This window comes from Amphiprion ocellaris, chromosome 19, assembly GCF_022539595.1.
Source record: "Amphiprion ocellaris isolate individual 3 ecotype Okinawa chromosome 19, ASM2253959v1, whole genome shotgun sequence".
Classification (NCBI taxonomy): domain Eukaryota; kingdom Metazoa; phylum Chordata; class Actinopteri; family Pomacentridae; genus Amphiprion; species Amphiprion ocellaris.
Window position 1 is genome coordinate 21,607,131 of NC_072784.1, and position 27,587 is coordinate 21,634,717.

At 40.8% G+C, this 27,587-nt stretch overlaps 3 protein-coding genes across 4 annotated transcripts in view; 1 reads left to right on the forward strand and 2 right to left on the reverse strand.

Annotated features, from left to right (window-relative positions):
- The window catches only part of LOC111573671 (potassium channel subfamily T member 2), a 41,749-nt gene extending 30,248 nt beyond the window's left edge, over positions 1 to 11,501 (forward strand). The window contains exons 17-30 of one of the 2 annotated variants that reach the window (XM_035951751.2): positions 904 to 1,056; positions 1,140 to 1,393; positions 1,804 to 2,128; positions 2,210 to 2,315; positions 2,400 to 2,572; positions 3,093 to 3,164; positions 3,284 to 3,418; positions 3,504 to 3,615; positions 4,336 to 4,434; positions 4,545 to 4,628; positions 4,713 to 4,841; positions 5,871 to 6,216; positions 9,662 to 9,746; positions 9,887 to 11,501. In XM_035951751.2, coding sequence (XP_035807644.1) covers positions 904 to 1,056; positions 1,140 to 1,393; positions 1,804 to 2,128; positions 2,210 to 2,315; positions 2,400 to 2,572; positions 3,093 to 3,164; positions 3,284 to 3,418; positions 3,504 to 3,615; positions 4,336 to 4,434; positions 4,545 to 4,628; positions 4,713 to 4,841; positions 5,871 to 6,216; positions 9,662 to 9,746; positions 9,887 to 10,004 — 2,191 coding nt within the window. In that variant the 3' untranslated portion in view covers positions 10,005 to 11,501. Of the gene's footprint in view, positions 1 to 903; positions 1,057 to 1,139; positions 1,394 to 1,803; positions 2,129 to 2,209; positions 2,316 to 2,399; positions 2,573 to 3,092; positions 3,165 to 3,283; positions 3,419 to 3,503; positions 3,616 to 4,332; positions 4,435 to 4,544; positions 4,629 to 4,712; positions 4,842 to 5,870; positions 6,217 to 9,661; positions 9,747 to 9,886 lie in introns of both variants that reach the window. The other variant, XM_023277947.3, reaches the window with a different exon arrangement.
- Positions 11,502 to 13,431: 1,930 nt separating this feature from the next.
- trim35-12 (tripartite motif containing 35-12) lies at positions 13,432 to 19,796 on the reverse strand. The gene is made up of 6 exons (XM_023277958.3): positions 19,154 to 19,796; positions 18,198 to 18,293; positions 16,805 to 17,035; positions 16,698 to 16,720; positions 16,482 to 16,600; positions 13,432 to 16,342 (listed from the first exon to the last, which is right to left on the reverse strand). Exons 1-6 carry the CDS (start codon positions 19,691 to 19,693, stop codon positions 15,783 to 15,785), a joined length of 1,569 nt encoding a protein of 522 aa, XP_023133726.2. The 5' UTR covers positions 19,694 to 19,796; the 3' UTR covers positions 13,432 to 15,782.
- Positions 19,797 to 20,231: 435 nt separating this feature from the next.
- On the reverse strand, positions 20,232 to 24,594 carry gipc1 (GIPC PDZ domain containing family, member 1). The gene is made up of 7 exons (XM_023277959.3): positions 24,353 to 24,594; positions 23,347 to 23,910; positions 23,066 to 23,251; positions 22,723 to 22,903; positions 22,197 to 22,309; positions 22,029 to 22,110; positions 20,232 to 21,918 (listed from the first exon to the last, which is right to left on the reverse strand). The coding sequence occupies exons 2-7, from the start codon at positions 23,644 to 23,646 to the stop codon at positions 21,767 to 21,769; spliced, it is 1,014 nt and encodes a 337-aa protein (XP_023133727.1). The 5' UTR covers positions 23,647 to 23,910; positions 24,353 to 24,594; the 3' UTR covers positions 20,232 to 21,766.
- Between the last annotated feature and the right edge of the window lie 2,993 nt (positions 24,595 to 27,587).

Below are 27,587 nucleotides of genomic sequence, written 5' to 3' on the forward strand. Positions count from 1 at the left end.
AAACATGATATTTTGATACTGTGAGTGAAGACAAGACTTCAACAATAATGCATTTCTTTACTATAACTTTAATGCGACTGTCATTTTAAAGCTACAATCCGTAAGTACAACGAAAGAATTTGGGGATCCGCACAAAAATATTAAGTCTAACTCAGATAGGTAAAGATCCTAATCCACAATCCTTTAACTTATTTAAAGCTTCTTAAAAGATTTGGTTTTAGTAATACTTAATTCAATAAATAGAACTTTTTTGAATATGAAGCGGCAGAAACTACAAATATGACTAACACTTTGATTATACATGAAAATATGTGTATTTATAAGTAATTCTAAATAAGGTTCTTCAGAGCTGATGGACTGACTGATGAGTTCAACATTCAAAAGCAGTGTGTTTCATAAGTATGCTTCTATATCTGGACTTGATGCCATTTGGTTTATTGGCTGTGACAATGCTACATGACTAGGATTTGTCCTCCTCCTCCTTTGCCTTGCACTTAGTTCCTGTAAACTGCAAATTTGCTATAACACTTGTTTATATAATGCCATCTTTGTTGCAGGCCACCCACATTCACACTGCCCCCACACTACCCCTGCTTACTGTTATCACCTCTTTAGCCTTGGCGTCGAAAGCCATATCCCCATGAGAAAACTGTTGTCCTCTTAACTGTGTGAATGTGTACGTCTGGGACCCGTTGTTCAGACGGTCTGTGTGTCCTTGTCTACATCCATGTGCTGATTGAAGTATCGACCAGCAGCTCTGACAGAGATGTAAGATGTTACCTTTGCAACCTTGATGGAAAATCTTCTGATGTGGCATTGATGCTGAGATGGAGGCTTTGTTTAACATGTTTTAAAGGTCACGCTTCCCCCACATGGCCAATCAATCCTCTTTTAATGTCTCAGGGAGGGTGGCGCAAGCTCAGCAGACCAATGGCACCGGACCTACCGGCGCTGCTCAGCCAATGAGGTGCATCACATTCGACTGGAAGAAAGTAAATTCTTTGGGGAATACCAGGGCAAGAGTTTCACATTTGCTTCCTTTCACGCTCACAAAAAGTAAGTCATATTGTCAAAAAGGCTAGAGATAAAAACACATTAAGCTGCACTGTGCAGCGTTGACCTTGTCTGTGCGGCTGCAGGTATGGAGTATGTTTGATCGGAGTGCGCAGACTGGACACCACCAACATCCTGTTAAACCCTGGCCCATGCCACATCATGGGGGCCTCTGACACATGCTTTTACATCAATATCTCGAAAGAGGAGAACTCAGCATTTGTCCGAGGCCAGAGGGAACCATCGTGGGGCGGCACAGGCGGAAATGCCAGGGGAGTGCACCAAACCATCTACCACGGACTCACCCGCCTGCCAGTTCACAGTATCATCGCCAGCATGGGTCAGTCAGATGGGCACAGCACAAAGACTGTGTAACATTTACACACTGACCTTCTGCTTGCAGTTTCTGTGTTGGTCAAATATGCAAGCTTGTCATTAAACTGTCTTAGACAGCAGCACGGTCAAAGCTGTCAAATTATACAGTTTGCACATTGGAAGATTAAAAAGACACGTATAGCGCTGCAGAGGAATTAACATTTATCTGACAATAAGTCACACTTGATAAGAGCAACTGCCAGGTGAACTGAAATGCCAGATACTGTGGCTCTACAAACACACCACCTAGTGGACAACATGACCAGCTCACTAGTTTTCAGTGCTCTCACTGTGCTGTGTGTGTTATCTTTCTGCAATTGAATTCGGAGTTTGAACACCACTGCAAGTGTGTGTTTGTGTGTGTGCATGTTTCAGGCACAGTTGCAATCGACCTGCAGGACTCCAGTGACAGCAGCCCGGAAGGCCAGGACCCGGGAGGCACAGGGATGGGCAGTGGGAGAGGAAGCAGGAGCAGCTCCAGGACAGAGATGGGAGGCGCGAACACCTTGGCTCTGCCCGCCACGGGAGAGTCAGCAGAGGAGAGACGGCACAGCATCGCCCCTGTCCTGGAGCTAGTGGACGGTGTCAACAACCCCACATTTGACCTACTGGGAGACCAGTCAGAGGACGAGGGAGGAGAGGAGGGCAAGGAGGACAGCGACAAAGATGAGAGCGCCCACTGGTGGGGTCGACACTGCGAGTAAGTGCACTTGTCGGATTTGTGCATGTCGGTACATTTGAAATAAATAAGCTCAGATGTAAATGTGGGCTTGTGCCGCAGGTGGGTGAAGGGCTACCCGCTAAATTCTCCGTACATCGGCAGCTCACCTGCACTGTGCCACCTTCTACAAGAAAAGATGCCTTTCTGCTGCCTGCGAATGGACAAGGTGGGGATAATAAATGGCTTGATATCTTTGCTTTACAAGCTGGCATACCCATCACCCAGTACAACTGTTCTATGTCACTCCTAGGCTTGTCACCACATTCCTATTGAGGATGCCCGCTCCTATGGCTTCAAAAACAAATTGATCATCGTTTCTGCGGAGAGTGCAGGGAACGGTCTTTACAACTTCATCGTGCCTCTACGGGCCTACTACCGACCAAGGAAGGAGCTCAACCCCATCGTGCTGCTGTTGGAGAGCATGTCAGTACATCTGCATTATTTGTCATGATGCAGTAGCTATTATTGTACACTCAGCTTCAAACTGAAATGCATGGTAGTGTGTGGCCCAGAATTGTTGCTGTGAGCGTGACAGCAGCATTAAAAATCTGGGTTGCACAGTATAGTAAAATGAGTTCCTTCGCAAATAGCAAGTGGAGGAGAAAAATGGAGCTATTTAAGGTCACAGTAAACATGATTTGCGAAATGTTGAATGCTTTCAGGACAATGCGCTCCACAGTCCTGTGTCGTGTTTGTGTCGTGGCTGGTACACACACGCAGTCGGCCAAATGAGAGTGGAATCCAATAAAAAGGCAATAAAATGCTGAGTCACTTCAGTGTAGTGCTGTTATGTTCAGCTTTCTCTGCAGGCAGTTTGGCTGTGTTGTATTTTCAAGACTAAGTGAGAGAGGTCCTTCACTGTGGGAACGCTAGCTTCATCTTGGTTTGTGTAAATCTCTACTGGTGGGACTCTCAAGTCTATTTGTGTTTTTGATTGGATCAGACCTGAAGCAGACTTCCTGGAGGCAATTTGCTGGTTCCCCATGGTGTTCTACACGGTGGGCTCCATTGACAAGTAAGGCAGAACACATCCCTCAACTGATTTAATTCTGAATTTTCATCTTTTACTTCTTACTGACCTTCAAAACTAATGTTATTCTTCCTTATGCCGGTCCTGCATCACTCTCTTCACAGTCTGGACAGTTTGCTACGATGTGGAGTCACTTTCGCTGGCACCATGGTGGTGGTTGACAAGGAGAGCTCCATGATTGCAGAGGAGGACTATATGGCTGATGCAAAGACCATCGTCAATGTCCAGACCTTGTTTAGGTCTGTTTTGCCCCAACTTCTGCTGCAATCTCACACACTAGCTTGAAGTGTTTTTTAAAATTCTCTCTCTGCGTCTTCTTCCCAGACTGTTTCCAGCTCTTAGCATCATCACCGAGCTCACACATCCAGCCAACATGCGCTTCATGCAGTTCAAAGTCAAAGATCACTACTCCCTAGCTCTGTCCAAGCTGGAAAAGGTAAAAGCTTCGCAACTTCAAACCTGTGAGCATAATGAAAAAGTAATGGGGAAGAACATCTGCCATCTTTGTTTTAATGAAAATTTACAAAGATCTTTTGTCCAAGCCACTAGGGTTTTTACAGTCACAGAACATTTTTAATGGATTGGAGCCATGTGGTTTTTTTAGTCTTTTCTCCCATTGCTCCTTGCCTTTTTTAATATCTGTTATTGCTGTTCATGTTGTTCTCTGTATAGCAGCTAATGAATTCCCCCTTGGGCATCAGTGACATTCATCAACAAAGCAGTAAATTAGTCACTGCTTGACATCACATCTTAAAATGAATTTCAATATGGGAATAACATTGTTATGAGAACATTATTGCCTCACGGTAGGAGCGACCGTTTGTGGATTTCCAGCCTTATCTCTATGCATGTTGGGGGGCTTTCCGGTTTAATCCCACTTTGCAAAAACATGTAAATCAGATGCAGTGGGAAACTAATTTGACCGTGAGAATAAATAGCTTTTTTTTTTTTTTTTTTTTTTTTTAAGTATTAGCTTCTTGAGTGTTATTTTGCCTTCATCCCAGTGGATGCTGGGAGAGGCTTGATCCTGTAACAATTCGAAGACATTGGCATTTAAAAAGATGATGGGTTTTACAATCTCTTCATCTGATCTTCTTTGTGTGTGTACACCTGTGTGTGTGTGTGGGGGTATGTGTGTGTGTTTGATCTGCAGAAGGAAAGGGAAAAGGGGTCTAACCTGGTCTTTATGTTCCGCCTGCCCTTCGCTGCTGGGAAAGTTTTCAGCGTTAGCATGCTGGACACTCTCCTCTACCAGGTTTCCCAAACACACTCACTTCATAATAGAAATGCTCTTCCTTCGCGTTGCAAAAATGCAAAATGTGATCTACTTCTTTTGATGATTCGTTTGTTGTTTCATCCTCCCAGTCATTTGTGAAGGACTACATGATCTCCATCACCAGACTGCTGCTTGGTTTGGACTCCATGCCTGGCTCAGGTTTCCTCTGTGCTGTAAGTAGCCAAACACTTGCGGCTTAGATTCAGCCTGTTTGGATTGTGAAGTGCCTCTTAGAGTGATTATTGTGTGTTTTCTAGATGAAAATCACAGAAGATGACTTGTGGATCCGCACCTATGGCAGGCTCTACCAGAAATTATGCTCCTCCACTGGAGATATCCCCATAGGCATCTATCGTACAGAAGCCCACAAGCTTCCAGTCTCTGAGGTCGGTCGCTTCTCTTGCCTAGTTTTCAGTAAAATGCTTATACACATTTGAAGACTGATGATTAAAAAGAAAACTGAAAGAAGTCACCTATGTCAAACTGGAACAACCATCTCTATAGTGAGATGGTGGTCTATGGCACCACTTACCAGCCACTTACAGTGTAATTCTGAGATCCTTTCGCAGACAGCTCCACTCACTGGGACCCTAACAACCCACATAATAAGTGGGTCAATGACTCACTTGTGACCTCTCTGGAGTTTAAATGTCTTGTACTCCCCGCCAGCCTGTTCAAACTAAAGAAACCCTTCAGAAGAGAGATGAAATATCTTTAAGAAGCTTGTGTAAGTCTAGTGACCTTCGTTTTAGCATTTAGAGAAGCTACAAGGTTTGTTAAATTCCCTGGTGTTAATTAAAAGGATTATGAGAGATTATACATAGAGATGATTTTTTCTAAGCTCTCTGCACTTGATTTATCTATATTTTGACAGTAAAGGTGTTCACTGTCTTGCTTTCCACTAATATAATCGTAACAGAATACAAAACCCGTAGCATTTTCCCCTAAGATGAATGTAAATACAGGCATTTTTCACATTCTAATTCAATTTGTCCATGTTTTGCAACAACTGCATTCAGAGTTTTGAAGACACAGAGAGACATGGAGACAGTCATCTTAGTTTTGACATGTGCATTCATCATGTGAGACAGAATTATAAAAATAAGGGAAAAACAGCTTGCGTAGTTGAATGAAATCTGCATATATTAAACATGCTGCAGGGAGAATTGACAGCTTTGGTAATGTGGTACTGATAAGAAAAACTCAAGGCAGGATGGTTAGTTACACAGAAGACACCTAAGACTGATTTTTATGCCCAAATAATGTTTCTTTCATTCATCATTCATGTCGGCTATGACAAGAAGGTATTAATTTGTTTTCATCCTCAAACAGTACTGCTGAAGAACTTTAGATTGAATAAAAACAAGTTGATTGCACCACATAACTAAATAACAGTGTATGGTTATGTGTTTCAGTCCCAGGTATCCATCACAGTGGAAGACTACGAGGACACCAGAGAACCCAGAGAGCCCCTGTTATCCCGGACCAGCACCCACCGTAACTCCACCTCCTCGGAGCCCATCTCCACATCTTCCCACTCTTCGGACCACCCGCTGCTGAGGAGGAAGAGCATGCAGTGGGCACGGCGGCTGAGCAGGAAGGGGGGTCGGAGCTCCAGCGGGGCCAAAGGGGGTCCGGGCAGCGCAGCCGAAAGGATCAGCCAGCAGAGACTGACCCTGTTCAGGCGCTCAGAGAGGCAAGAGCTCAATGCCCTGGTGCGAACAAGGATGAAGCATTTGGGCCTTTCTCCAACTGGATTCAGTAAGTCTATAGCAGTTTGTGGAGAAAAATGTCTCCTGATTTTGAATATAGCTGCATTTTTTACATTGGAGGAATGCAAAAAACTACAAATGCTCACGTGCAATACTATGCATACTTGCTTTACCTATTTATTTCCATTCATCCTACTTTTCAATTACATTTCAGAGGTAAATATTGTACATTTTTCTTCAGTGTCTACTCAACAGCTATAAGCACTATAGTGACTTTACAAATTGAGATATACACAAAGAAATACACTGCGGGTCTAAAGTTTTAGAACACTCCAAATTTTCAATTTTTTTACTGGACATTATACATGCTAATGTCTCATTGTACTCTGAAATGAAAGCATAGAACAAATAAACAAATTAAGTTTAAAAAAATATTTAGAAACCATAATGTATTCTAAATTTTTGACTCATCAAAATAACCACCTTTGGCAGATACAACAGCTGAACACACTAGTGGCATTTTTTCCACAAAGGAAATCAAATATTCTTCAGAAATTTCTTCCCAACTCTGTTGCAGAAGTTCCCATAAATGTGTGGCACTTGTAGGTTGCTTTGCTTTCACTCTTCTGTCCAGTTCATCCCAAACCAGCTCCATGGGGTTTAAGTCTGGAGACTGTGCTGCCACTCCATGTTTTCAAGCTTACCATCTTGTTTTGTTCCCTAAGATAGTCCTGGCATAGCTTGGACTTATGTTTTGGGTCATTATCTTGTTGTAGGATGAAACCCCGACTAACTAGGGACATACCAGAGGATACTGCATGGCGCTGCAGAATGCTGTGGTAGCTGTTTTGGTTCAGGGTTCCTCTCACTCTGTACAAGTCACTGACCCTGGATCCAGCAAAACAGCCCCAGACCATCATGCTTCTTCCATGTTTGACAGTTGATGTCACACACTGAGGAACTATCCTTTCTGCTACTCGATGGCGTACAAAAATCCTGCATGATGAACCAAAGATTTAAAATTTTGATTCATCAGTCCTTAATACCTCCTTCCAGTCTTCAGTAGTCCATTGGTGTTGTTCCGTGGTCCAGGCAAGCCTCTTTTTATTATTCTGACATCTTAGCAATGGCTTTCTTGCTGTGACTCGACCTGTTAAACCTGCAACCCCAAGTCTTCTCTTAACAGTTGAAACTGAGACTTCGTACTTAGACCACTATTAAGCTGTGCTTGAAGCTGTTGTCCTGTGAGCCGCCTGTTGTGTTTTTGGGTCTTCCAGACCTCTTCCTGTCAGAGTTTCCACCAGTTTCTGAGTGCCTTTTGATGGTGAAAAAAACTGTACTCACTGACACTTTGACTTTCTTCACAATTTCTCTGTAGGAAAGACCTACATTTTTAAGTGTTATGATGGTCTGTCTCTCTTCTATTGTTAATTGTCTTTTCCTTACCATTTTTATAGCAACACACTGCTTTCTGCGGTACAATACTGTTCAAATAATTCTCTGAAGGGTGTGGTGCCACAGTGTGTTCCAACACTACTTTTATACAGACAGAGGAGGTTGTGAGTAATCAAGAAAAGTTGGGACACCTGTAGGATTTGGTAGCACCAACTTTCAAGGCTTGATCAACCTCCATTGCTGCAGAACAGTTTTAAGTTGTTAACCCACTTCTTGTTCCCTGAAAAAGGCCTTTTTGTATAATTCTGAAATATAAATTATTTTTCAGTTTTGGGTAACCTTATCTTTTTTTAACCTCTGGCAGTTCACCACTTACCTTTGTACCATTTTAAACTATTCATTGGACTTGGACTGCTTGTATTTCAATTAAAAAACTGGAAAAATTTGGGTGTTCTAAAACTTTTGACCAGTTGTGTATATGATAACCTTACTAAATACAATGCATGGTAACCCTCCCCATCTCACCATCTGGGGTACCTACAGACCCCAGAGCTATACTTTTTGTGATATCTCACAGGTGCTTTGTTCTGTCATTCCAATTTTTCATTATATTGTCAATCACTGAATTCCTAATGACTTATTATTTTTCTGTTATTATTATACCGGTGTATTGGCATCGTATGGGACTCCAGAAAAGCTGTTCACTGAGTTGGCATTTGCCATGACTCCGAATTTGTAAAATTAGATACTCTTAGTCATTTTGAAGAAGATTTTATTCTATTACAGATTTCCTCGTGTGCTCCATCGACAACTCTAAATACCACCCTTCCTAAAATAAATTATGTTCAAAATCAGAAATACAATGCATATCTTCATGATAAAACGTGTTATGACAATCAGAATAAATCGTTATGTTCTATTATAGAAGATAGGACTAAAATAGTGTCCTATGCACATGACTGACATTCAGTCAGAGCATGATCAAGGTGTGAATATGGGAAAAATACACATTGGTAACCATTTTTGAGGCTGCAGATGGAGAGAATGAGAAGAAGGGAAGGATTTGAGGAGATTTGCTCTGTTTCCTGGAGCTCCAAGATGTGTTTGGCTGTAATAAATCTAGAATATAACACTGCAATATAGATGTGTATGATATCAGTGTTGGTTTTGTAGGCAACAATGGCAAGTAGATGAAGATATCAAGATGAATACAACACAAATAAGGAAATTACTGAAAATGAAACGATACCAGAATCAAAGGATAACAAATAAATACAAATGTGAATTAGAGCTGATATTTGTATTCAAGCAAAATATCTATTTTTGTTTTATACTGTATGCGAATTTAATTGTAACTTGCCTAAAAGAACAATGATCTTGTTTTTTCCCCAGGTTGCATCAAATAAGTAATGTTTTAAGAAGAAATTAGTTCATATTTGGTACAATATTTGTTTCCAATAGCAGTTTATTGATGAGGTCCCCAGAAACCCCAATTGGTGTATGTTAAACATACTGGTAGGATGAGGGTTAAAGCTTAAATAATACACAAATGATCTTTTTTTTTTTTTTTTTTTTTTTACACATTAACTGAAATAGCTTGGATCCCCTTGGCATATTTCAGATATCTACTGAATAATAGAAGATTGTTTAATATTTAAGAAAAGCATTAGGGAACATTACAAAAACAAATATACAAATTTGTGCAACAGAAATTTGCTTTTCTTCCCTCATTAAGCCTTGAATAGGCCCTCTGAGATATCTACAGAGGGAGGCTAAACATGTTCATGCATCAGTAGTAATGATTTAATAATGGAATATCTACTTATATGAGTCTGCAGAGGGAGCACTCATGCTACTAATAGTTCGCTAAGCTGATGATACTTTTACTTACGTGAAGTGTCCCACTCACTACTGTTGTTTGCTGTCTGTAATGCTGAATGTATTCAACTGGTGTCCATTTTTATCTGACTTTGTCTTCCTGTCATGTGTCTTACTGCAGCATTGCTTCTATTCTGTGCGTACGGATGCAGCACAGCCTGTTGTATATCCTGTGCATACTTTATTTCCTGCCTCACTAACCTCTTTTCTTCCTGTGTCAGATGGGATGACAGACCAAGGGAACAGACTGTCATACATCCTCATCAACCCTTCTCCAGACACCAGACTGGAGCTGCACGATGTTGTGTGAGTAAAAACACCACGTATAATTAAGAACACTGCAAAATAATAATAATAATGATAATTAAAACAGCATGAAACATTACCTCAGCTACAAATACTACCTCATTATGTTTGCTGTCCCCATCTGTGCTCCATATGTGCAGGTACCTGATCAGACCGGACCCTCTGTCCCTGGTACCCAACCAGGGGAGTAGCAGGAAGTGCAGCGCCGGGCTCTCAGAGAGCCACAGGTTCGACACGCAGGACAGCACCCATCTGTGAGAGACAAAAAAAAAGACTAATACACTGTCAAAATACTGCCAGAGAGAGGTGAAACAACAACACAATCATCAAGGAGAAAGCAAACATGGTGAGACAGAAACGGATACAGCCAGGTGGCACACAGCCCTCGTATGTTCTCCACATTCAGTCTCGGTGAACTCAGAGGTGCCAGACTTGCATGGACCTTTTCTATAACTAAGGGAATGTTTTATTTATGCACCTATTTTCAAAGCGGAGAGCTGCGGACACAGAAGTGCATTTAATGAAAAACTGTACGTAACTATGTCTGTGTATGTGCATGTTATGTACTGCATCATGTACTGTGTGTGTGTGTGTGTGCGTGTGTGCGTGCGTGCGTGCGTGCGTGCGTGCGTGTGTGTATGCTTATGGATCCAGAGCAAGACACTGCCAGTTTTATTTGGACAGCCAAAGGAATCTGCTGCCAAATGAAAAGTCAAGGGATGTATCGTGTCTTTTTCTTTCTTGTAGGTGTGTTCCATCACACTTAATGTCGTTTGGCCTATTTAAAAGTGACACTACAGTCTACACGTCCTTGTTTTTTCTTCTTTCCTTTTTCTTCTTTTTTGGTTTTGACAACATAAAACCTTTTTTTAAAAAACTTTTTACGTGTTGCTCCCACCGTTATGACGCACACATCCGTTTTACACTCACCAGCAGCAGAGGAATCCAAAGAGCAACAGTCTCAATAACGGACATAATCACTGCAGGGCATTCAGTCACACTGCTGTCTGAAGGCGAACAAACCGGACCTGAGTTTGTTGTTTGCCTGATTTTTTTTTTCCCTCAAAGACCCGCTCTCTCTGCTTCTGTCGGTCAGTGTTAGCCGTTCTGCCTCCAGCTTGCTTTTACTGACATGCATGTTAGAGATGCAGGGGATGGACAAAATAACAAGAACATACACTGTAACATAATGCCATCCAGTACAATAGCCCTGCAATAAATACTACCTTTGTGAAGCTTATAATGTAACATTTCTAAGAAAGTTTCACAGAGGTGTTGGTGGAATTCTCAGTATTGAAGCTGAGTTATAAGCTTTACAATTAAATATCTGCTGTATTTATTGCATACTGCTATAAATATCCACCTTAATGAGTAATTAGTTTGCAGATTTAAACTTGAAATCTATAATATGATTTGATTTTCAGTCAGAAAAAAAGTTTTATTTCTATGAAAAAAAAATGTGCCATTTTGATGATTCTACCCAGTTTTATTTCTTAGAAATGTGAGATTTTATTCTGCTACATTAAAGTAAATTATTTGTTACTGTGGAGATTTATGCTGTCTGTTTATCAAGGATTTGCAAGCCTCTGTAAATCTTTTGCCAGACGTTCAGAATTTGCCGTTGCACATGGAAATTGTGCGGCCATGTGGCGGGAATGCAAGCCGGCATCCCTGCCAACACAACTGCTGTAGCTTCAGTGCCATTATAACGAATGAAAATATGTACATATTAAAGTCAGTCCATATAGCTTGTCACTGCTTTATTACTGGTGTCAGTTTGTGCAGCTACAAGAGGAATCTCTTCAGAGGATTTCAACCATTTGGGTTATTATTTTTAGCCAAACGTTAAACCACTTGACATCAGTGCAGTCACTTTATTTTCATATTTAAATGAATCACTTAACTGTCTGACACAGTACGTCTTTTGTGGTTTTCTGAGCTCACGTTCCCGAGCTATTTTTGCTTCGAAGCATCAGCACCGTGTATGACTCACACTAAATGACTCTAACTCATCCACTGAACTGTCCCTAAGCTCACAAAGGACCACACAACACTGCTATGTGCGTTTCATTAGTTACTTCTGTGCACCCATATGACTTAAATAAGTAAAATCTATCATGAGCCTTCATGTGTGTGCTGTCAAGCTTGTGTGGACGAAAGGGGAGTGTGTTTTTAGCTCACCGGACAATTCCTTTATGTTCAGGAAGTCCTTTGCTGTTTGTGTTGCTTTGCATTGTTGTTCGCAGGGCTTAAAAAAGCCGACATGAATCACTCTCCTCCTCTTCATTTTGCATGTTTACACATCATCACCATTATCATGCTTGCTTCTTTTATTTGTTGTCATGAGACGTTTTTTATTTTTTTTAACTTTCTTTGGAAGAGGCCTAGTTTATACATGCCTGATCTGTACTTGAAGCACACGCACATACTGATATGAGAACATGGGTGTGGCCAGACGAAACACTAAACAATCATCTGAGGCTGAATGTAAGAGCTCAAAACTCAAACTGTGCAGAATGAGGCAGAGGAAATGGTTCCTCACAGGAGCCTAAGCCTGGTGACGCATATAGTAACCATAAAGAGAAAACTGTTCACCTGTTGCAGGCAGCCAGATGGATCCACAGCTGAGGTGAGAGTCTTAACTTTTCATATCACACAGTAAGATCTGTATTTCAGTTCTCTAAGTCGTGGACTATACAGAAAAAGTAACAAAGTTGTGATAGGACAGAGAAGAAGCAAAATTCCAAAGAGTGCAAGCTGATGGACCGTGTGTGGAATTAAAATGTGTGTGGCACTGCAACCACTGGGAAAGAAACACGATAGCATCATCTCTGCCATCTGTCTGGGTAAGAGCTTTAAGTTCTTCTGTTCCAGTCTATTAAACATCCATCCTGCTCCTATGTCCATGCTTGGGCACGCACAGGACTCGCCTCTATGAGCATCCCAGTGTTCTGATATTTATCTGACTGTCAGCTGCTGACAGCCAATGATGAGTCACTTTCTTTCCCTCTCTGTCAGACGCCACTGACCTTTTGTGACATGAAACAGTGCGCCCAGCAGTTGGGCTTCTCTGGTGGGAATAGGGGCTCTCAGCCTGTTGATTAACAACACGGGGTTTCTGGTCAAAGGCACTCAGCGGGACACCATTCCCGAGGGCATGCAGGACACCGTCAATGACACAGAACCTGTGGATAATAAAGAGAGGAAGTGTCATGTCTGAAACACAGAGCTTCAATATTGCATTTTAATTTTTTTTAAAGAAAGGGCTGGCTGTCTCTCTTGTCATCATTCTTAGATCCTGCCTTACCTCCAATGGAAGTCGTAAATCTCCTTCTACGCCACCTTCCCTTCATCCACTATTGCATCAGTAAGGTAATTGGCAACCTGCTAACACTATAACCTGCTAGTAAAAGGCTTGATCTTACATTAATAGAAGGGGACTACTCACCCTTAACTCCTGAGTTGCTCTGTCACTGTCCCTTTTGTACATCTCCTCCTCCTTCCTACCTCCCCTCTCCTCTTGCGGACATTTGAAGATATAGGCTCAGTGTTTAAGAGAAGCTGAAGAAGGATGAGATCCTGTTTTCTGTGCTACACCCAAGCTGACATGGGTGGAGAAGAGGTGATCCAGCAAGTTTCCTCTGACCTCCACAGCCCCGCCATAAAAGAGCACAATGAAACAATGTAGAGGAACTAGAGTCCCCTCTGAATGAAACTTTTATTGATTGAGAAGCACAGTGTTAACATCACGATGTGTGATTTCACGATCTCGACACAAAGGTTGAGTGTTCATGCAATCACCGTTCGCTTTCCTGAAAATAACAAAACAGCTCAAGTGGTTAATGCCCAATCAACACAAACAACAGAAAACTGTATGCGACAGACCTTTTAACAAAATAGGCTTCGTTTACAGATGGATGATATGTTGGTTTTCAATTGGCGTGTTTTGCTCCAAAATAATGTTTATGATGGAGTGTTTAGACCTTGTGTTTGAAATATCTGACCATTTATAGATATTCAAAACAACATCCATTGGGGATTATCAAGTTAGACAGACTCCCTGAAAGTAAGTAGGCATTAGTAATTAACAATATGTTTGTCAGAATCACACCTTTAAGCCGAAAAATGTTAAAATTTGGTTCACCAGGGTATAGCATAAGTAGTGCCATAGCTACATGATTCTTCCTGACTTTCTTATTCATCATTATGACATACACCTGAAGAATGCTTCACATGAAAAGGAGGCCACTTTGGAGTCTTCAAATCTGCTGAAGATCCTTAAAAATGCAATGCGGCATTGGCTTGTACATTAATGCATCATAAAGACTCCCTCAAGTGAAAATCAAGTATTGTAACTTGTTAAACTATCCTTTTTTACATTTAATTTAATTTTATCTATGTATTTATCATTTATTTTACCAGAAAGTCCCTTGAGATTACAAATCTCTTTTTCGAGGGAGACCTGGCCAAGACAGCACACCAATTCAGACCATGTAAAATATATAGTATAAGTATATAAAAACAATTAAGACAATTCAGATATATAAATAAAAATATTGAAACAGGTTCAAACAAAAACAAAAGAAGGAAAAAGAAAAAACAGACCAGGAAAAGCAGTTACACACATGGATTACATTTTCCTTTATCAAGTTTTTGAATTGAATTGGGGAGACAAAATCACTGAGCTTTAAAGTGTTTTGGAGGTTGTTCCAAAACCAAGGTGCATTATGGGAGAAAGCTGCTCTGCCAAGCTCACAGTGAACCATGGGCACCTGTAAGCGTAGCCATCTAGCTGAGCGAGAGTCATAGAAGTTCTTGATGGGTGAAAGAAATTTACCTAAATACGATGGAAGTTTGCCCAGTAATGCTTTGTAAATAAAGATGTACCAGTGCTGCTGTCTCCTTATGCTTAGTGGAGGCCAGGAAATGAGATCGTACAGAACACAGTGATGGGTATGGAATGGAGAGTTAGTGATAAAGCATAAGGAACTGTGATATACAGAGTCCAGCCGCCGCAACAAGGTGCTAGAAGACAAATCATTAAAAAAAAGAAGATGACAACATGGTGGAGCACTAATACCCTGAAACTGCAATGTACCAATGACAGTTTCAAAAACCCACATTCAGACTTCCTGGGTAAGAAACCAATCCTGTCAACTCACAAGGCGGGGATTTCAATATCATTAGTATTCCTTAGAATCAGCTTTCAGTTCAGGCTTGAACGGCTGAATTAATACAATATTACTACTTGTTATTGTGTAGAATCAATAGTTTTACAGTGTTTGAGCAGAGTAGTAGGTGAGCTGATGTGCTCTAACTGCAGCAGTTGGGAAGCGGTGAGTGAAGAGAGAGGCAGGACCTTCATTGAGCCATGAATTGTAAAGAATGCAACAATCTAGACTTACATCCAAGCCACTTAAAGGTGAGAAGGGATTATTTTCATAGAAAAAAAAACTGTAAATGTGTAGCTTCGGTACACAAATACACTTTTTTCGGGGTTAAATCAATGACTTTAGATGAATTTTAATGTTAGTTTTGAGCCATTACACCCATGTAACCCTGCTTGACCCACTACCTTCATATATACATATATCACATACATACATGTACACATTTTGCTGTCTTTAGGTTGTCTTCAGTTTAAAACATGCATGGAATTGTGTGTTTTAGTTAGCTAAGAGTGATCAGAATTGCATACTTGTGTGAGACATTGTGCTATCTGTGTGTCTGTGGCCACTAGGGGGAGGCTGATGCTCCAGAAAGTGTGCATGGCCTTCCTGACCTAGAAGCAGAATGGAGCCTTCCTGGATTATAATGGCAAGTCCATCCCCTGGTAGCTTTAAACTGTCACTTTGAGTTCCATGAACTGCAGCTAATCACTAAATGAACCCAAGTGAAATAAACCAATTACTGTTGTAATTACTCTATTTGTATCATGCTCATTTTACACACATCATCTGCTTTAATATTGGATTCACCTTAGGGTATTTTCCTTAATTTGAAATGTGCTCATGTCCTCTGTAAGGTATTCTTAAATCACCATGTTGCACTGTTCCATGCAGCCACCTTGGCGGGGCAGATTTTAAGAGGGCAGGGATTGTTGTTGTTGATGTTGGCTCCGGGGCAGAAGAAGGGGTACATCTTCTCAGTGAAGAAGTCAGTAAAGGTGTAGATGGGCGTCATGCTGACAGGGTTGGAGAAGGTCACCTCTCCAGCGTCGTAGTCCAGCTGCACCCTCACTCGTGTCAGCTCCCCCTCCAAGTGCAGCGTGGTGCTGGGCCTCGTCATGGCCGAGTATTCGCCCTCGTAGTGAGAGATCATCCAGAAGCCGCCCTCGGGACACCCCGAGATGCGGCCTTTCCTGTCAATGGACTCCTTGACCACCCCGAGCATCCAGTCCACCTTGTCGCCCACCTCCACCTCCCAGGCGTGGCGACCTGAAGTAAAGCCCTCGGAGCCCAGCACGAACACAAAGTGGCCGAAACGTTCTGGATTGTCCGGGAGCTTCAGCAGGGAGCCTCTGTTGGCCACGCTGGTCAGGTCTGCAGATAGGGACAACCAGGAGTAGGCGGTGTTTGGGTCCAGGGTGATTGGTGCTAAAATGAAAAGAGTCAATGCAGATGGTAATTTAGTAAATATATGCAGGGTCAAGCTATTGAGTAAAACCTGCTCCAAAACAACTACGCTGAATTGGTCTCACACATAAATTTCACACACAGTCAAGTGAGTGCTTACTGTACTGAACCAGCTCCATCATCTTCTCCCACACACGGTACTTTAGGGAACTGACATGCTTGGCCACATTTATGAGAGCACCTGACACTTTTTCTGGATCCTTCTGCGGGATCTGAGCTCTGTGAGAGCGAAACGACAAACAGCAAATCAACCGACACTGAAAAAGCAGCGATATGAAGCTGGGATGGCACTACACAAGATTAAAAAAACTCCTACCTTTTCTTTGTGTTGATGTAATTCTGCAATAACAAGACAGAGAATTACAAACAGTGTGTCAGACAATCACATGGATCCAGAGAGGGAAATGTTTAAAATTTACTAACCTGAAGGAAAAGGGCATCACTGGATGCAATCTCATTCTCGATGGCGATGACAGCATGAGAGAAGGTGAGGATATCTCTGGTGATGCTGTCAGACTTCTTCCTCACCAGCTCTTTCTTCTCTTCGTCCTCCTGCTGCAGGACGGCTAACCGTGCTGCTTCCTCCTTCTGGAGAAACTCCCTCAGCTGCTCAAACTCTTCTCTGATCTGCTTCTCTGTGCCCTGAGTTTGGTTCTAGCACACATGGAAATACAATGAATGTACTGATGCTGAGCTGCAGTCTGTTGTTGCTGTGGTCTACTAATCCTGCGTCTGTTTTTCTACATTTCACCCTTAGCTATGATTCAATTATTTAGAGTTCTATGTATTCTGTGGCCATAAAACAGAAATAAAATCACCATCATACCACATTAATACTTCATTATGACCCTGTAATTTCCTCATTCCCTCTGTTTGATATTTCTGAAAGCCACACCTGTTGGATTGAATCTCCTTTTTCTATTTTTATTTTATTTTATTTTTATATCCATCTAAAATATGTTATATTACATGAGGATCATTGCATCATAATTATCAGCTTTCTAGAAAAAAAAATCAGCTTTTTCTTAAACAGTCCATAGCAATAAATGTAGATACTTATAAAGATATTTGTAAAGTTTTAGCTTGATGTATCAAATACTATTCAAGATAATGTTTTTCTAAAAATTGCCCATCCTTTTAGCAGGATTTTTAGTACCGAAAAATTTAGACAATGTTTGAATGACAATAAATCAGGAACTACAAAAGATAAAAATCTGAAATTTTCACTGTTCTCATTATGCAATTGATTAAGAAACTGACTGCAATATTGGACGAGTAGATCCAAAAGTCTCTGATTATGGGTGAGTTGAAGTAAATAAAAATTACGAACTGTCACACATAAAAATTGATTTGATTGTAGATTCTGAATCAGTGACATGACAAGAAATAATGGTGAAAATTTCAGACATTTATCTTAAATAGCTTCTGAGAACATATTGTTCAAACAATAAAAAAAAGAAAAACTATTTTTGTTTTTTAATTTTCTCAGAAACTACTTAATATATCAATTTGAAATTTCACAGATACCATTTTAAACCTTCATATTTTTTATGATAATACAGTTTAAAGCAAATCAGAGCTGGTCCAGCAGAACGTTGCTGAGATGGAATAATCCATACACAAAGCACTATCTGCTCTGTCAGAAAAACACCCAATCTGAGAACTTGGAAACAGCTTGCATAACAAGGTACGTGGCTTTCCTCACACCTTGACTGACATGTTTGCACACTAACAGCGTATGGCTCAGCTTCAGTCACAGTCACGTCAGCGGCCATGCAGGTCCTCTAGTGTTTCGTGGATCTGTGTTTGTTGATACCTTGATGTGCACAGTTGTGTCATCACACTCCTGCTTGGCTTCATACAGGCGACGCAGGTTTTTCTTTAGAGGAATCAGTTCCGTCTTCAGCTCCGCCTGAGGGGTGAGAGTAGAGAAGCTGTCAGGTATCCTACAGTTGGGCTAACTTTGGAAATGTTGCTGATTTCCTATGCACAGCTGATGAAGATGGCATGAAAAAATACTTTTCTGAATGTCACAGCAGCTATGTTGAATTTGAACAAAATAGATGATAATGTTGAACTGCATTCCCATCAATGACTGTGAACAGGTTGTTGGTCTAAAGCAGGGGTGTCAAACAAACGGCCCGCGGGCCAAAACCGGCCCACCAGAGGGTCCAATCCAGCCCACTGGATGACTTTAAAAAGTGTAAAAATTACAGAGATGACATTAACTGCAATTTTTCAATAAAAGTAATTGCTATTTTTAATGTGTCCACTGTACTGACACAACTTTGATGCATTTTATATGTATAAATTTATTACATTTACAAGGCAGGGGGATAACTTAATCTTCTTTCTTTATTGTTCGCACTTTAGTTTGTGTGGTGTGTCAGTTCAGGTGCTCAAGATTACTACACAGATGTGTAAATGAATGTAAATTTAAAATAATTTCTAGATTATGACAAGTTGTTCTGATCATATTGTAAAATACTGGATTGTTCAGTTCCAGATACCTGAGACTGAATGTTCTGTGCCTTTTCTAGATACATTGTGATCTGAAAGTTTTAATGTGTAAATGTTAAACTGAGGTGTAATATTGTTGAAATTGAACTTAATTTTCTTAAGAAATTTCAGTTTGTTCATAATGTTTTGCAAAAACGATAATTATTAACTGTGTAAAACTTTTTTGCCCTTTTTTGCCTGCTTGAGATCAAATTGGGCCGTATGTGGCCCCTGAACTAAGATGAGTTTGACATCCCTGGTCTAAAACATTACCTTGAGATCCTGAGCTCCTTCTTCCAGGGGACATACTCTGTGTCCCTGGTGCTTCTTGGAGGTGTGACACACGCAGCACAGGACTTCAAAATCATCCAGGCAGAAGAGTTTGAGGACTTCTCCATGTGTGTCGCACTTCACCTCCACCATCCCTGCCTCGTCCCCCGTGCTGCCAGCCCCTGTCCCATCCGTGGCTGTTTGGCGCTCCTTCTCCCTCAGGAAGGTGTCGGCCACATTCTTCAGAGCCAGGCTGACCGTGGGCTCCGTCAGAGAGCACTTCCTCCTGCAGATGGGACACTCCCGCCTAGCCTTCTTCTTGTTCCAGAACTGCTGGAGACAGGCCCGGCAGAAGCTGTGGCTGCACTTGAGCACCACGGGATCCTTGAAGATCTCACAGCAGACGGGACAAGACAGCTCCTCTTCCAGCATGGAGCCGGAGCGTGAGGAAACAGCCCGCGGTCGAAGGAGAGAATTTGCCTTGGAGGTCTGGAGGAAGGACAGTTTCCCAGGCTGGGAAGAAGCTCGTGGGCGTAAAGCCATGACGGATTCCTGTTGAGGGTTGTTTTTTGCAGAAATTGAAGTCCGCTGGGAGGAATAGTCATCTGAACACCTGTCATGAGCAACTGAGCTTATATATCAACAGGGACTTGAAGAACTGGTTTACCTCACTTATAGTAAATAAGGGACAAGTCACTATCCCTCGTGACAGACACAGCAGGGATTTGAGTGATCTGACAGATTTTAGATGATAGAGAACTAAAACTTTGGTGTTACAGATTTATAAAATACTAGCTGTATCTAGCTGATCTCTCCATTTTGCCACCTGCTTTGATCGAGGCCTGTAAGTGACCCCGCCGAGTTTGACCAGCACTATCAGGTTTACCCAGGTAGATCTGATTACATTACCTCTCATGGCCTCGAAGTGATTTCACTGTCTAGTTAAATGCCATATATATTTCAGGAGTACACAGGAGTGAGAAGAAACACAAACACCTTCGGGGATGGTTCCTGCTGAAATGGCCTAATCTAAATAAACACGTTCAAATTGCAGTACACAAACAAAAGGAAAACTGCTATGTGGATGTTATTATTGCATTATATTTGGACATCGACATCAGTGTAATACAAAGCCATCAAAATAATGTTTTCTTCTTAATGTTACAGTGTTCTAGCATCAGTTTCATTACATTTAGATATTCATTATCTCTGAAACAAAACTACAAAATAGCTTCATACATTTGGATACACTGAAAAGGTTAACACCCACAGTTTTTAAGACGTGTGTTTACCTAAACTGAGTAGTTGGTGCTTGTATTTTTTTTTTTTTTTTTTTGCTTTCCATGAACAATGCAAGAGACTGCAGCACGATGGAAGTCATTTGGTCTCACTCTGCTCCAATGACAGCATATTTGTTTTTCTACAAAACACACCAGAATGCAGACTTCTAACAAAATATATAAAATAAGAAGAAATGAAGGCATTTTGTTCTAAAGACATCCATCCTTTTTTCTTTTTTTTTTAAACACAGCTACTCCCGTCTCTTCACTTTCACTTCTTTAATACTGCTCTCTGTGATAAAGTAATTGCAACACAAAATCAAATTCTTCATCTGTTACGCAACCCTCATTTTAAAATAGACATCACATCACTTCATATAAAAAACACTAGCTATAAAAAAAAAAATAACAAGTCGACACAATCCACAAACCTGGAAAGCAATCTGCTTCTCGTCCTCACATAACCACCTTCAATAAAAGAAAATTAACACTGATTTTCTTCAACACTGTCGAATGCATGAAAGACAGGAATGTGCAGCTGTTTGCACAGTTATGTTCATTACAGCATGGAGTGTGTTAATGGTGAACAAACACCACTCATCTTTTTAGTCAGGAGCTACAATTTACTAGGACCCCTCTGCCATCACATTTTTTTATACTTTTATCTAAAAAAAACCCAAAAGAAACAAACAAAAAAAAAACATAAAATCAGCAGAATTCATTTCGAAGATAAAAATAGAACAGCACATGCTTGTAAAACTGATCCATGACAGTAACATCAAGTGGTTCAGGACAACACTGTACTTCGGGGAGGCCGACGCCTTGTACTGTGCAATAACTCACCAGGTGAGGTACAGTGCAATCTACGTTCACTTCTGTTGTTGGTTGACAGCGCAGTGCAACACAGTGCAATGTGGAAAAAATTAGTTTCGCTAAATGTCAAAGATCTACTTTGTGTTAGCCATTGTCTTTAATTTCTCCCATTTTAGAAACCTGTGCTGTACATGTTCCACTGCTGGTAACTACAACAAAGACATGCAGGTTCATGTGATGCGGTCAACAGAAATGCTCATCAGCGTGCTCGTAGTTTCTGGAAAAAGCTGGAAGACAAATAAAAGCACTTCGGAAGTCATCGCAGTCACCTTCCTCTCCAATTTACTGGATTATCCTTTTTGTCTAGACAGAGTCTCCCAATGGGGTACGAACTCACAAAAATAGAAGGAGTATACACTGGAATAAAAACAAACTCATGACGGTAGTGTTGTGTTTTCTAGTAGTGCTGAATGTCATGGGTGTAACGGACACGCAGGTCGCTCCGCTCCATTAGTTTCTGTCTTTACACCCGGCCAACTTTAGCATCGCCGATGGCACCCCAGACGTCGAAAACAAACTCATCAGGGAAGGCAAAGTCTCCCAAGGTTTCGTCTAAAGCCTCAGCAAATTCATCTGGGTTCTTTTTGTCTTTTCCCAGCTCCACCATGGTAGCCGCTGAGGAGAGAGACAATATTTAGTGAACAGAAACCTGAAAGTTACACAGTAAATATGACACAAGTAGAGCCAATACATACACACACACACACACACACACACACGCTTACCCAGCTCACTGTCTCTGATTCCCATGTAGCTCTCAAGCAGGTCATCCACCTTCTCTATGGCCTTTTCCTCAAATGCAGATGGCTGAAAGGACAAAATCTGACAGAGTTCCATTTTCTGAACAGTCCAGAGACCAGTTATTAATCCACAGAAGTTGTACACATGCTCACCAGTTCTTCCACAGTAGCAGGACCTTTAGAGCGCAGCCGAAGGGTTCCTCTGCCAGTCCCCAGCTGAACCCCTGACGCCGACCTCGACCCTCCAGACCTCTGGCTGATCATATCTACGCAAAGCATTTAAACAAATTCATGCATTCTTTAACACTTTGCACAGTTGTAAAAATTTTACTTTTGAGTCTTGATTTTGTTTGTTTGGTCTTGTATGTGTAAATTCAGGCTGTATCATGTACAAACAACAATATTTCATTAAGCCAGGCTTGTGTCTCTTCATTGCAGTTAGATCTTAGATTAACAACTAATAACATTAAAGTCACACTGAGAGCAAATGGAAGATGTGAGGGGCTTTTACAAAGTGTTCATAGCTGCAATTAGATGTGCTATTAGTGGATTGTTAGATTAGTCTAGAGAGCGTGCAGAGTGACTGTCCAGGAAGTGCAGATAAGACTCAGAGGAGCATTATTGTGGAGCTAAAACATGAAACTGCAGCTCATTTCATACATCTTCCTCTCACACCTACCAAAGGCTTTGAGAGGCTCCGTTAGCTTGATGGTGAAATCCTTTCCCTTTGGGAGCTCCTTCAGCATCTTGGCCACTTCATAGTGTCGACAGCCAATAAGGCGATGGCCGTTGATAGATTCGATCATATCACCCACATTGATGACCTGAATCTGGTGGATAATGCTCCCCTCTCGGATCCTCTGAAAAACAGAAAATTTAAAATAGTTAGTTTCAAAACCAACCAGCCCATTGCTTTCTCCCTAGCACAAGCAATTTCATTTTATTGGTAGCAATTATAACCCAATATAGTCCTGTGGATACTTGTTGAAACATATTTTCTTGGCTCTTTTAATATTCCTCACCTTGATGAAAGCGTAGCCGGCTCCATTATCAGTGATCGTCAACCCTAGTGCATCCTCTCCTTTGTACACCTCTATTTCCTTGCGCTGACCTTTAATGTGGGCAAAAATAAAGTCCTCTAGCCCAATTTGACCTCCCAGCAGTTTATCCATGTCCACCTTGTGAGTGTTCAGCGTGCAAAACATAACCTGTGAACGGACACAAACATCATGTATGACAATCAATATCAAAACGTAACCCTTATGTCCTCCTCACATCCATCACTATCAGCAGAGGGACTCACCTCAGATGGTGGTATCCCAAAGGCTTCGCCAATCTTGGCATAGAGCTCCCGCACATTACTGAAGCCCTCGATGCGGCCCGTGGGGCTGCCATGAGCAAGCTGGGTGTGGAAAATGAGGCGAGGTCGCATGCTGTTGGGTGGAGGAGGCAGGCCTTCAGAGGTGGCACCTTCTCCCAGCCCAACAACGCCTCCATCTAGACCTTCCATACCTGCCACATTGAGGCCTGCACGGATGGGCTCTGCTTCTTCGTTCTCGACTAGCGGGGACGCCTTCTTCCTTCTTCCCAAGCCCAGAGGCATAGTAGTCCTACGGTGAGAGCAGAGGGAACGGAGGGGAGGAGGCTGCTCGGAGGAGTTAGGCTACAATCCAGACCAACATACACCTGTTCAGCCAAATCAGCTGCAGGCCTGTTGGATGTTCAAGTCAGAACAATGGTCTTCTCCTCCAGACCAGCTTAAAAGCTGTCTTAACCAGGCACTGTATGGATTTAGAAATCCACACATCAGAGCAGCTCACATAGCTGGATCTGTGGAGTCCAACAGTCTTCAGTGGGACGTCCTCAGCTGGAACACAGAGACACAATCAACTTCATTTATTTATCATAGCAATACCATCTCTGGGATAACAGAGCAGGTACAAAAGCCAGTGCTTCTACAATCTTCTACAAACTAACAACAAATATTACAATCAGCACTGCTCATTCTTTACATTAACCACACGCTGTAGCTTGGACAGACAACACATTAAACAGAGCTAATGTTAGCTGCTAGCTCTAAGACACAATTCCCACGTCTTTCACTTCCAGCAGCACAAACACTGACAACTCTCCAATAGCTAGCAGCTCAGCGTACAGATAGCTAATAAAAACAGGAGCTTAATCAGTGACTGTTAATCCCCCTCGTCGGTGAGTTATAACCTGACTATTTTTGAAGTGCTGAGGTTACTTCGCTAGCTAGCTTAACCAAGATCAGAAACGAGTAAACATGGCAGGCCAGTCATTCTTACCGGAGCAGGAGTTTTAGCCAACTATCGTTAGCTCTTCCTGCTAGCTTAGCCCGCTAACGGTGCTGATATTAGCTGTCAAAAAAGACCGTTACATCTGCAGGGAAAGTCTGGAGTCCTCTCAGTCCTCCGCCCCCAGCAGGTTGTGGTCAGATGGGCAGGTAAGTCCGGTGTGATCTCTTGTGTCGGTATGCTGTTGTAGGTTTAGCTTTGTGCCAAGCAGCCCAGCAGGGGAGGAACAATGACGCCTTCACGTTTCCTCGTAAACACCAACTTCCCCTCGAAGCGATTGTTTTGAAGATAGGAGTTGAAGAAATAAGAGACAACTCTGAGCAGAATTTAAAGTAGCCTTTTGCTGTATGTAGTAACATTTAAGTCTTATCTGAACTTCAGTGAAGGGGAAATGTGAATAATGCGTGTGCTATTTTAGCTTTTTGTATTTTATTTTATTAAAGCTGCGGTGTGTATCATAAGTCACATATTATTAGATATCATGCATAAACTTAAGGTTCAAGGTCTCATTGTTTAGTGTAAATACAACCGGATGTTACTTGGCTGTTTTTAAAGGCTCATTTTAATATTACAAAGCCATTATGAGGATGTCGTTTTGTTTGAGTGTTGACTGCAGTAAATACACAGCTCCCCCTGGTGGACACGACCCTCAACTTCTGATTTGGCAGTGAAGGCAACCTTGATGTAAAAAAGTCTTAGATATTTCAGGTGAACTCTTATTGTTGTCTCAAATCTATTTTCAGATCTCACTGTATTTGGGAAATGCGAAAACAAACAAACAAACACAAATTTTATTTGCCTTTTTTTAATCTGTACCATAGGCCAAAATAAACCAAGCACACTTTATGATTTGTGAAAGTGTTTATTCTACTTGTGAAAATGCAGTAAAGGGATATTTCAGTTTTTAATTTTAAAAAAATCATTTATTTTGTTTTCTTGATGATTTTGTCTTATTTTGTCTTTATTACATGTAGCCTACATTTGATCAAGTCCAGATATGAAAGCACTGTGGACCATTCCAGATTTGAAACCTTCTCTTTTACAATTTTCTGCTACATATTCATAAATAATAGGTAATACACTATCAAAGGCTTGATTGGCTCAACTTACACATCGATGTTACCATTTTTATTATTCCGCCAAGGTATGCGGGAGAGTTATGTGACGATTGGTGTGCATTTGTTAATCCCTCTGTCAGTGTACAACATTACTCAAAAAAAGACAAATGGATTTGGATAAAATATTCAGGGATGGTCAGAAATGGCACATGGACCAAGTGATTAGATTTTGGCAGTGATGCCGCTTACAGTCTCGATCCACGGATTTCTTAAAGATTTCTGTATCGTTGCAAGATAGCGGCACGACAAGAAGTGAACACTATGTCAGCTGCCTGCTGATGATCACATGATTGCAGTCCTACTACAAATCCACCGGGACTTATCTGTAGGAAATGATACAAGGAACAACTGATTAAATTGTGGGTGTGTTTCTGAGTCCCATCAATTCCTGCCACCCACTACATATTTAGGTCAGGCGATTCAGTATCCGTACATAACGTATACATGCATAACACACGCTTGTGCTCAGCAAAGATTTCATCTGTTGGAAATTATACAAAGACTGCGCAGCCTTGGCGGAGTAGTGCGCTCTCTGAGTGCTTTTCTTGTTATTCCACATTTTATTTGTTGTTTGCTAACCCTACTCTAATCACAGTAACAAGGTTGCAAATCAATGCTAATGTTAGCTTTTTCTCAGGAGTAGAAGCTAGATATTTAACTAGCTGTTACTGCTGACCAAGAGAACAAACTTACTGATGGAAAAAAAAGTAAAGAAAAAAGATAAAAAGAATTTGTCTCATCCTGATAATATGAGGCAGAGTGAGACATTCAATCAAGACTGACAATGTTATGAAAAATATGAAAAATAGAAAAGAGGACATAGCTTTGCTTTAACCATTCCTTTGGAAAACTGATGACGTTAATTCCAGTGTATCATGTGATTTACTGTTTTCTTCTTCTTCTACCAGCTGTAAAGGTTATGCTAACATGCTGTGGGATACGTGTTTCATGCATAATAATTATTATTTAAAATATATTGATAAAAAAAATTTCTCACAATTACAAGAGACATTAATGAAAAAATAATACCAAAAAGGAGATTTAAATTTCGTTTTAACTGTTTTATTTGAGATTCAATTTGGTCATCAGGGGGGTGGGACAAGAGAAAAATTGCATGTTAAGGGGAACTCCAGATTTATTTGGTATTTTATAACATATTTTTAAACATTCTTTTCTCCTAGTTTTTTGTTTTTTTTTTTTTTAGATTTGGTCTCAGGACAAGTACATTTAAATAAACTGCATGTTTTAGTATTCTGTACATGAATTATTTGAAATTGACATAAAATGTCCTCCAGTTCTGGAATGACCCCTATATTTAGACAGGCATTACAGTTTGAGAAAGATTCTTTAAAGCACAGATTCTAAATTGTAAAACTTTTAGTCTATTTGTGAAATTTAAAAAAGTGAGATTTCACTGCTTTTTTAAAAAAAAATATATGTAGACCAAAATAGAGCAGGTGCAGAACTAAAATTACTATATATAAACAGGTCAAATGACTCTTTAGTTATTGCCTATAATATCGTTCAAATTTTATCCATCTAAGTACAGTGGTTTTAGATCCGAACCTGGTTTAATGGGGTTTATATGCATTTTAACAAATAGAAAAAAGGTTTTACAAATGAGAAACAGTGCTTCAAAGAATCTTTAACCTCTCTGTGATTGGCAGATTTCCCCCGGTTATATATAGCGATTTTACAAAAATAATTTCCCTAATGTGGTCTGCATGCAAAAAAAAAAAAAAAAAACTACACAAAAGCAACAACAACAACAAAAAAACCTGATGAATCTCCCTTTTTTTCATTTTCATAACTAAAGGTTTCACATATTCAAACATAATAAAATGTGGGCAAGACAGTCATGTATTCATAGTTACGAATTTCTCTGGTGATCACAGTGAGCTTCAGTGTCAACCCTTTCATATGAAACCAATAATAATGACTGCAGTCAGGCACCCTGCATACACCATATACTGTATTATTTCAAACACAGCCCCCAATGTAACCTGTTTGTTTGCAAATACAAAAGAATATCATATTTCAATTCATTTGTCAGAGTTATTTGGAGAATAAAATATTACTTTATGTGAAAATCTAAAAAAACAATTGTA

Coding starts and splice junctions, on each gene's coding strand:
- trim35-12 (XM_023277958.3), bottom strand. CDS start 19,693: ATGGCTTTACGCCCACGAGCTTCTTCCCAGCCTGGGAAACTGTCCTTC. Junction 18,294..19,153: donor AAGGAGCTCAGGATCTCAAG/GTAATGTTTTAG, acceptor CTCACCCCTCAG/GCGGAGCTGAAGACGGAACT. Junction 16,601..16,697: donor TACATCAACACAAAGAAAAG/GTAGGAGTTTTT, acceptor TCGCTCTCACAG/AGCTCAGATCCCGCAGAAGG.
- gipc1 (XM_023277959.3), bottom strand. CDS start 23,646: ATGCCTCTGGGCTTGGGAAGAAGGAAGAAGGCGTCCCCGCTAGTCGAG. Junction 22,310..22,722: donor GGAGCCTCTCAAAGCCTTTG/GTAGGTGTGAGA, acceptor TGCTTTGCGTAG/ATATGATCAGCCAGAGGTCT. Junction 21,919..22,028: donor AATCAGAGACAGTGAGCTGG/GTAAGCGTGTGT, acceptor CTCTCTCCTCAG/CGGCTACCATGGTGGAGCTG.